This window comes from Engraulis encrasicolus, chromosome 18 (genome assembly GCF_034702125.1).
Source record: "Engraulis encrasicolus isolate BLACKSEA-1 chromosome 18, IST_EnEncr_1.0, whole genome shotgun sequence".
Lineage (NCBI taxonomy): Eukaryota > Metazoa > Chordata > Actinopteri > Clupeiformes > Engraulidae > Engraulis > Engraulis encrasicolus.
In genome coordinates this window covers 10,929,935-10,939,934 of record NC_085874.1, presented here as the reverse complement: position 1 = coordinate 10,939,934, position 10,000 = coordinate 10,929,935, and the positions used below count along the sequence as shown (strand labels likewise).

The 10,000-nt window shown below is 52.2% G+C and overlaps 1 protein-coding gene across 7 annotated transcripts in view; it reads right to left on the bottom strand.

The window, feature by feature from the left end:
• utrn (utrophin) overlaps positions 1 to 10,000 on the bottom strand; it is a 281,604-nt gene that overhangs the window by 150,549 nt on the left and 121,055 nt on the right. For 6 of the 7 annotated variants that reach the window (XM_063223012.1, XM_063223008.1, XM_063223010.1 and 3 more), the window contains 6 exons: positions 9,946 to 10,000; positions 9,060 to 9,230; positions 7,989 to 8,108; positions 7,262 to 7,378; positions 6,357 to 6,599; positions 1 to 19 (listed from right to left, as the gene is read on the bottom strand). The exon at positions 1 to 19 is cut by the window's left edge and continues 89 nt beyond it; the exon at positions 9,946 to 10,000 is cut by the window's right edge and continues 74 nt beyond it. In XM_063223012.1, coding sequence (XP_063079082.1) covers positions 1 to 19; positions 6,357 to 6,599; positions 7,262 to 7,378; positions 7,989 to 8,108; positions 9,060 to 9,230; positions 9,946 to 10,000 — 725 coding nt within the window. The remainder of the gene's footprint in view (positions 20 to 6,356; positions 6,600 to 7,261; positions 7,379 to 7,988; positions 8,109 to 9,059; positions 9,231 to 9,945) is intronic. The other variant, XM_063223011.1, reaches the window with a different exon arrangement.

Genomic DNA, 10,000 nt, shown 5'->3' with positions numbered 1-10,000 from the left:
CCAACAGCAGCTTGTTCACCTGCAACAGGTAACAATATTCTTGTCTAATATTCTTGGAAATAACAACATTGAGACAAGCTCAGACAGTTTTATCAAAAAAAGTCACATTCTAATGCAAAGCGAGCGTCCTATCTAATTAATTTAAACTAATTTCATGTTTTTATGTGCTCCGAGGTTCTATATCGTTCCTCCTGACCGCCAGAGGCGGTGCTTACAGCACATGGATATCCATGCACGTCAGTGCAGGTCGAGTACTTAGTAACAACAAAGTCACTTGTGACCTGGGTGACGTCACCCGGTGACCCCGGGGTCGGGGTCAAAAGAGCAACGCACCCAGGAAATGTCCTCTTTTCATTTCTCGCGTATCATCGCAGGTCGCGAGTGCTGTGAAATGTGACATTAATGGATTTTGGACTAGCGCCTGTCGGTTTCGTTACCCTCGGGATTGGGGCTGTGTTTTTACATCCCCCAAGAAACTGCGCTTTGGTCCCCTTCGTTTTCCTCAGATATCCCATGTTTGCGTAGAGGTAATGCGTTGCCTCATTGCCGAGTGTCCTCGCTCGGTTGAGCTAAGCTACCTGTTGTATCCCTCGCCCCGACGCGGTGTTCACGCCGCTGATGGCTTCCACCGGCATTTCATTTGGAGGTAAGCCGTGTTGTTAATATCTTATTTCTGTCGCCGCTTGGTTCCAACTTTCCAGCGGTGTTTCCCGCCGCTGTTTTGTTTGGTAAGCGGTTGTGGTGAACGTCGCCTCTCTGTTGGCTGACTGAACTGCTTGTTAGACCATGGCGTTTGCGTGGTGTTGGTGCGCCGCTATCATTTGCTTAATTCATATATCATTGATTTTCGCTTTGTTTCCAGTGTTCCCCCGCTGGTTTTGTTTGATAAGCGGTTATGGCGCACGACTCCTCCTCAGTTTATAGTTCGATCCTTGCTCAACTATTTGAACTGTTGCAACGTTGCTAACTTATTGGTAATACGCTAGTGTACTTGCGCCTTCAGCCTGTGCCTGTCCACGGGCTGGCTTGCGTTGGCGCATTCTGTTAAGTTCTAGTATTGCCGTTACTTACGTGCTCGTTTGACATTACGGCTTCCTTGTCTGCGTGGCGGTGGTTCATCTACAATTTGCATTGCCCCGGTGTTCTCGCCAAAGGGCCCTCGCACCGCTACTTGCCAGCTCCATCGTTTACATGGTTAGTCTGCACTTGACGCTAGTGTTCTCCCTACTGGGCCACGCACCGTTCTATTATTCTGTTACCATGTTTAGTATTATGGTATTATTATATTCTGCCAACTGCCTGTGTAATCACTCAGTTGTCGCCTGGTCGTTTGTTTGCTTGTCTCCTCGTTGGGGTGCCTCCGCCCCTGTGATGTGTATTTGCCATGCACTTGTATTGCTGTGCATTTCTTGCAGCCTAGTGATGTTGGCTGTGGTTATGTTCCCTACTGTGAGTCGCTTTGGTTGGACAGCGCCTGCCCAGTGCCAACTGCAATGTGCAGTTTGTGTCATTGCTTGCTTGTCAGCTTGGTGTCCTCGCCTGTCTGCTGGCGCCCTGTTGGCTACACTCGGGGTGCCCTCGCCCCGGAGTTGTGTATTTGCAGTGTTCTCTCAGCGCGGTGTCTTCACCTCACTGCTGACTTCATTATTGGCCGCCATTGGGGTGCCCTCGCCCCCTGGGTTGTGTATTTGCAGTGCTTACATTACATTACATTACATTACATTTGCAGTGCTTACTTGTCAGCGCGGTGTCCTCGCCTACCTGCTGACTTCCTTACTGTCCGCCATTGGGATGCCCTCGCCCCTGGTGTATATTTTGCATTGTGTGCTTACACGCATGTGTTTTGACTGCCATTGGGGTGCCCTCGCCCCCTGGGTTATGTATTTTCAGTGCTTACTTGTCAGTGCGGTGTCCTCGCCTACCTGCTGACTTCCTTACTGACCACCATTGGGATGCATTGTATGCTTGTGTACGCATGTGTTTTGGCTGCCGTTGGGGTGCTCTCGCCCCTTCTGTGTGTTTTTTCTCAGTGTTTGCTCGCCTGCCTGGTGTCCTCGCCTCCCTGCTGGCTTACTTATTGGCTTCCGTTGGGGTGCCTTCGCCCTAGTGTGTATGTTGCATTGTTTGCTTGTCAGCCCAGTGTCCTCGGCTGCCTACCGACTTCCATGTTGGCTACCATGTTGGGTTTTTTTTTCCCACTGCTGCGCCGACTGCTGGGTGGTCCTGGAGATGGATGTCGACCCTCACGAGTGCCCCTCCTTCCTGGGAACGCCTGTGGCGGGGTTTAACCTGCTTGGCCTGTGCGGCCTGCATGTTGCTGGGCCATGTGTGGGCCCTCCGCCTGACGCGCGCCACAGGGTGGACGTGGTGTTGGCTGTTTGGAGTGTTGGACGTTCTACCTCCCCTCCTCTAGCCTCCTGCTCGGAGGTCACAGGGTGGCAGTATTCTCGCTTGCACACCGCATGCCGGCGACGTAGCCGGTTTCTGTTGCCGCCATGCCGGTTGCCTGCCGCCGATACCGGCGGCATGCCCTGTTTCAGGATGTAACTGGTACAGCGCTGCTGTGTTACCTCTGTTCCCAGTCTGGTGACTGTTTTGTTTGCCCATGGGTGATCTCGCCTGGGGCTGGGACTACTTGTGCATGCCGATGGCGTTTCCGCCACGAGGGCTGCTTCTACCGTGTGTGCATGATTACACCCTGTCCGATGTGTTCAACTTTGTTCATCGTCTGAGGTCTGCTCCACAACGTCCCTTTGGGTTTGTGTGGCCATGGGTGATCTCGCCTGAGGCTAGAACTCCTTGTGAATCCCGCTGGTGCTCCCACCACTGCGGCTATTTCTGTTTTATGTGGATGGTTCCGTCACGCCTTCTGTTCTGAACACTCCTCCGGGATCTTCAGACCTTTTGCGCGTGGCCTCCCTGAGTTGTTTTCTGGCCATGGGTGTTTTCCGCCCTGTAGGCTGCTCCACTGCCGTCGACGCGTGCGCTACTGCGCCTGCTATGGTGTGTTGACGGGGTCCAGACATCCTGCCGTTCTTCTGTGCGCATGGGTTACACAGTGGCACTACGTGCTTGCACAATTTGCGCCCTTGCGTGGCTGTACGGCGTGAGTGTTCCCGCTCGTCCGCTGTTCCCTACCTCTCTCCGTTGTCTTACGGCTGTTGTCCACCGTCCTACTGTGTCATTCTGGCTGTGGGCGTTTCCGCCTGTGGGCTACTTGATGCCGTCGCCGCTTGTGCAGCTACGGCAGCTACGGTACGTTGTGGTGGTCCTGTGCATGAGTGATCTCGCTCTGGCTACTGTTATCTCTGTCCTACGACTGTTTAGTGTCGTCCTCCTGGGTGTTTGGCCGCTGGTGGTTTCGCCTGTGGGCCTCTTGATGATGCCACCGGCGCTTACGCCTTGATGGCTGCTGCAGGCTGATGTGTGGGCCTTGGTACCTGATAGTATCGAATGTGCCTGGTTTGCATGATTGCATTGCAGTGAGTGGTCCTGCTCCCTGTCCTGCGGCCTGGCTTCCTTTTATTCATCGCCTTGCGACTGGTACGAGTCGTTATCCAGGCTTTGGTCGGCAGTGGCGGGTTTCGCCCGTTGGCTTCTTGAGCACACCAGGGCACCCGCGCCGTCATGGCTGCTGCCGCTGTTGGAGTGACTTCGCTCCAGATCATGCTGTGTAGCTCGCTACTCTTTACCATGTTGGCCGTGGGCGGTCCTGCCTGTCGGCTCCTTGGGTGTGCCGTTGGTGTCTACGCCTCTACGGCTGCTGCTGCTGTGTGAGAGTGGTTCCACTCCATGCCCTGTTTTCTGCTCGTCTGCATTCTCATCGGACTGTTATGCGTCATCCTCTGGGGCCCGTTTGGCCGTGTGCGGCTTCACCGTGGGCTGATTGTGGTTGCCGTTGGTGCCCTCGCCACTTCGGCTGCGGCTGCTATATGCGAGTGATTCCGCTCTGCCTCCTATTGTCCGCTTTTGCCCACTGCCCTATGGCTGGCGCATCGTCCTTCGGACCTTGCAGGGCCTTTGGCTGTTTCGCCCCTTGGCCCTCTGGTGGTCCACTGTGGCTGATGCCACTGTTTGTGAGCATTCCTGCCCCGAAGCAGTTGTCTGCTTTCTTTGTCTTCAGCCTGCTGCTTGTTGTCCTCCGTAGGCCCTTGGTGACTTCGCCATGGCCTCGCTGGGGGGTGCCCTTGGTGCCTACACCACTGCGGCTACGGCATGTATGTGGGAGTGGTCCCGCTCCATATTCTGTTGCCTTACATGTTTCCCTGTTTCATGGGATCGCTTTCCCCAGGGGTGATGATGGTGCCACTACAGCTTCTGTTGCTGTACGTGGGCGGCCCTGCTGCATGTTTTGCCTTTTTCTGACGACTGTTCCTCGTCGTCTCGCTAAGCTCGCCTCGTGGGTGATCTCTCCTCGCTGTTTCCGAGCGCCGGTGGGTGTCTGCGCCCTTACGGCTGCTACTACGGTGTATGGATGGTTAGGCCCCATGTTCTGCTATCGGCTGCAGGGGCATGATGGTTCCGCAATGTCATGGCGCGGATGTGTTCATCTGCGGGAGTTGTGATGCAACATTGTGTGCGGCACGCCAGGGTGCTCGGTGCCCCATGTCTTGTTGGCCGTCTCTCGGCCACCCTGGGCCGTTGTGGCCGACCCGCCTGCCCGGACCTGCCTCTTTGGCTCTTGGTTGCAGGCCTATGTGTCCGGAGTACTGGGCAAGGTTTTGCCGAACCGGACCATGGCACGGTGATTGCTGTGGCTTGCGCAGCACCCCTGTCTGAGCCATGCTGGGAGGCCCTCTGCTTGCTGCCAGCGATCCCTGGACGCCCATTTGGTCCGTCCACTTGCTGCACTGTGGTGTAGCCTTCTGGGCGCTGCGGTTCCTTACATGTGGTTTTATTCCACTTATGTTGCCGTTCCCGTCATGGCGTGGGCTTTGCCCCGTTCTCGGCTTGCGGCCTCCTGGACCGCCGTCTCAAGGTCTCCTGCTGCTGGCATCCTACGTGCTTGCCGGCATTGGACGCGCCCCTTCCTGACGCTATACTCCTTCCAGGTGTTGGTGTGTGTGTGTGCCGACCCCGGCATCCTGCATCGTTTCCCTCGGCCTCCGCTTGCTGTGGCCTCTTGAGGTGTGGGTACATGGTCTTGACTACGCCATGTCCCAATGCCGCAGACTGTTCTGCATTGTCTCCGGCTGCTTACTCTGCCTTTGTCCGTGGTGGTGACACTCGCCTTGGTCTTGGTGTACACTTGCGGTCATCGTACAGGACTCTGTTGCTGACCTTCTTTTCCTGTGTTCCGCCTCATCCATGGAGGCTGGACCCGGAGGTGGTGCCGGGCCGTCTGGTACGGCTACGGGGTGGTGCGGTTGGACCTTTTGCTTCCCCACCAGGTTGGCGCTGCCCCTGTGGTTCTCACTTTGGCAGCCCGTGGGCCCTTTAGACCAGGTTGCACTGGATCGCATGTGGCCTATGGTACGTGTGAAGGCGTATGCAGCGCGGCCTCCTGGGCATCCGGCTGCGCCTTCACCAGGTTTTATTGTCTTGATGTCGTCCCACATTATCCTGTGGCGACTGCGGTGGCTTCAGGTCCGTCTCAGTAGCACTGACGACGGTTGGGCACTCCTCATGACTTTGTTGGTATTGGTCATCCATGTGCTGTAAGCACCGCCTCTGGCGGTCAGGAGGAACGATATAGAACGAAGGTTATGTATATAACCACGGTTCTATGAGTTCCGGATGACCGCCAGAGCTTGGCTGTCACTCGGAGTGTACACGAGAAATTTTGCCAAGAGGACATTTCCTGGGTGCGTTGCTCTTTTGACCCCGACCCCGGGGTCACCGGGTGACGTCACCCAGGTCACAAGTGACTTTGTTGTTACTAAGTACTCGACCTGCACTGACGTGCATGGATATCCATGTGCTGTAAGCACCGCCTCTGGCGGTCATCCGGAACTCATAGAACCGTGGTTATATACATAACCTTCGTTTTTATAGGCTGGACACTTTTTCCCAAGAAGGGCTTGGGGCATTCAACAGGCGTTTTTTTGCAGGTGCCTTAGGCTTAAATGGGTTAAAAAAGGCGTTTCTTTGAAAATATTGTCAAAATATTAAAGTCCTTAAAAAAACCTGCTATTATTTTTTGCCCATACCGCCCAAACCCAACATACAATCATCTATTAAAAAAACTGCAGTCATTGCCTTTCCATCCCTCCTCAACCTCTAATCGGACCAGAAGTAGAAGAGCGTGACTTAGGTGCCCCGTTATTAACCGGATCTACTACCTCCCGAATCGTGATCGAATCGGATCGTGAGGGCAGTGCCGATCCACACCACTACCCGTTAATATTCCTACCCACCTCCAACAGGTAGGAGCAGGGAGAGAGATGAAGAGACGCACTCCTCCTCCCCTCCTCCTCTTCCAGCCCTTCCTCGGCGGACACTCCTCCATCAACCTTTTCTCCTTCCTCTTCACTCATCCTCTTCTCCATGCGCTGTCTTTCTTCCTCTTCTTCGGTGGCCGGCGTGAGAGAAAGGGATGAGGAAGAGTCCCCTGGCTCCGTCATCACCACCATGGGCAGCTTGTCAAAGCACACCTCTTGCTGTGGGTAGAGAGAGGGAAGGAGAGAAGGCGAGAGAGAGAGAGAGAGAGAGAGAGAGAGAGAGAGAGAGAGAGAGAGAGAGAGAGAGAGAGAGAGAGAGAGAGTATAGATTTTTCTGTGGTATTTTTCTCTTTGTATTAATGTATCGTTCCAAAACTTATATTTCATCTTTTTATGTTGCTTTCAGCTTTAGCAAGAATTATTTCATTGACCAATGCAGCTACCCTTGAATTAAGAGAGAGGGAGATGGGCTGGGGGGTTGGTGTGGGTTGTTCTTTACAAGGTACAGTAGTCAAGGACAGAACATGCTTCAGTTGTGTGTGTGTGTGTGTGTGTGTGTGTGTGTGTGTGTGTGTGTGTGTGTGTGTGTGTGTGTGTGTGTGTGTGTGTGTGTGGTAGTCTTCTACTGAGCTCGACTCTGTGTGTGTGTGCGCGTGTGTGTGTATGTGTGTAAGAGTTTGAGTTTTCTCCTCAGCTCTCTCCTTTTGTGTGTGTGTGTGTGTGTGTGTGTGTGTGCGTGCGTGTGTGTACCTGTAAGAGCTGTAGTTTTATCCTCAGCTCTCTCCTCTTGCCCTCGTGTGTGTGTGTGAGTGTGTGTGTGTGTGTGTGTGTGTGTGTGTGTGTGTGTGTGTGTGTGTGTGTGTGTGTGTGTGTGTGTGTACCTGTAAGAGCTGTAGTTTTATCCTCAGCTCTCTCCTCTTGTCCTCGTGGGGAGTCAGCTGAAGCACCTCCTCTCCTCTCCTCAGCAAGTCCTCTACACACGCCTTCTGATCATCCAGCTACACACACACACACACACACACACACACACACACACACACACACACACACACACACACACACACACACACACACACACACACACACACACACACACACACACACACACACACACACACACACACACACACACACGTACGCAAACGCCACACACACAGATGACCTTCGGTAAGGATAAGTGTGGTGTGTGTGTGTGTGTGTGTGTGTGTGTGTGTGTTGGTGATGCCACTGAAGTCGCTGGTAATACTTAATAATAATGGATGCACAAAAAGCATTATAAAGACTTAGTAAATAATTAGTTAAGGATGAACAAAACATAAACAAAAGTTTGTAAATTAGTGGGAAATGTTGATATTTTATCAAACATCAAGATTTTTGTAAATGAAAAAAATACTCTGCTAAAAGATTTGTAGGATCTTGAACATATTATTTGTAGATATTTTATGAATCATTATTAGAACTTAGTAGACAACTTTGTGTGTCTATGTGTGTGTGTGTGTCGTACTCTCTCCTCGTCTGCAGGGTGTGTGTCCTGGCTCTGTAATGTGTAGTGCGTGTGTGTGTGTGTGTGTGTGTGTGTGTGTGTGTGTGTGTGTGTGTGTGTCGTACTCTCTCCTCGTCTGCAGGGTGTGTGTCCTGGCTCTGTAGAGTGTGGAGACAGGCCTGCAGTTCAGACTCAAACTGCTGCAGCCGACTATCCACCTCCACACACTGCTCTTCCACACACGCCTACACACACACACACACACACACACACACACACACACACACACACACACACACACACACACACACACACACACACACACACACACACACACACACACACACACACACACACACGCGCGCGCACACGCACACACACGCGCACACGCACGCACACACATATGCATGCACACACACACACACGCGCGCGCACACGCACGCACGCCCAAACACGCACGCACACACGCACAAACACACACACACACGCACAAACACACACACGAACAAATGCAGGCACATGCAGACAAGAAAGACAGACAGACAGACAAGACGGAGAACAATCTGTGAGGTTGTTACAGTTACACAGCATTACTCAGATTAAAGTCAGTCTCGTCAACTCATATTACTGATTCATGTAGAATATGAATTATGATCACAATATTATTAAAGCATATGTTGCATTTGTTACTGTATGTTAAATATTAATGATTTAATTTGCACACAAATAGACATACAAAGGCTTGCATGTGCATACAGCCCTACACAATACACATCAACAGCGTGTATTTAATATGTACCAAAACAATGTGCACGCAGTGAGCATGCTTTGTCTCCATGTGCGCTACCCTGATGCATTGTGTGTGTGTGTGTGTGTGTGTGTGTGTGTGTGTGTGTGTGTGTGTGTGTGTGTGTGTGTGTGTGTGTGTGTGTGTGTGTGTGTGTGTGTGTGTGTCTTGCCTCCATGTGGTACCTGTGCTGCCCGGATGTGCTGTGTGTGTGTGTGTGTGTGTGTGTGTGTGTGTGTGTGTGTGTGTGTGTGTGTGTGTGTGTGTGTGTGTGTGTGTGTGTGTGTGTGTGTGTGTGTGTGTGTGTGTGTGTGTGTGCGCGTCGTATCCATGTGGTACCTGTGCTGCCCGGATGTGCTGTGTGTGTGTGTGTGTGTGTGTGTGCGCGTGCATCGTATCCATGTGGTACCTGTGCGGCCCGGATGCGCTGGGACACCTTGCTGAAGTCCCTGGTGAGGTCTGTGAGTTTGGGCTCCACAGTTTCGCTACAGGCCGGACCACGAGCTGTGATGAGCAGCAGAGCACGCTCCCTCACACCCCCCACACGCACACACATACCCTCCAACTCGCAATGCAGAGACTGGAGAGGGGGAGAGAGGGGGATAGAGAGAGGGGGATAGAGAGAGAGAGAGGGAGAGGGAGAGGGAGAGGGAGAGGGAGAGGGAGAGGGAGAAAGAGAGGAAGAGGAACATAAAGATATGTAAAATCAGACACACAGAGATATTGATAGAGAGAGGGAGAGAAAGATATTGAACAGGCAATAATTATGTAATCGTCGGCCTTTCACATCATGACACCTACATGTACGACAATTCAACATTTAAGTGCAAGCCAATGAAAACAGATTATAGAACTCCATGGAGCTCGCTGGGCTGTCACCACCTAGCCCCTCTACTCCATTTCATTTTATTCTGGCAACTAGACCAGGCATCAGTTACAAGAGATGCCAAAAGTATAAGTTAAACAAGAAGCACAGTCTCATTCCAACACAGGTAATTTATCTGAATAATCAGTAGACCTGTGTGCACTTGTCTTGTCATGATCAGCTGGTGCAGATACCAGTATCTGTATCGGTGCATCCCTAAGTGTAACAGCTATGTAATATCATGTGCCAGTGTTGTACTTGTACCGTGAATTTACATTTACTTTGGATACCTCTGACCGCTACAGCAGACCTTTCAGTCGGCAAAATAAACCTGCATGCAATCAGCAAAGAGCTGGAACCATGATGTAGCATGTACGTAGATTATGGATTTCTCATCCACCAAGTACACACACACACACACACAGGTTACCTGCACCTCCCTGTCCCTCTGTGGGGGCGGGAGCTTCTCGGCCTCGTCCAATCGG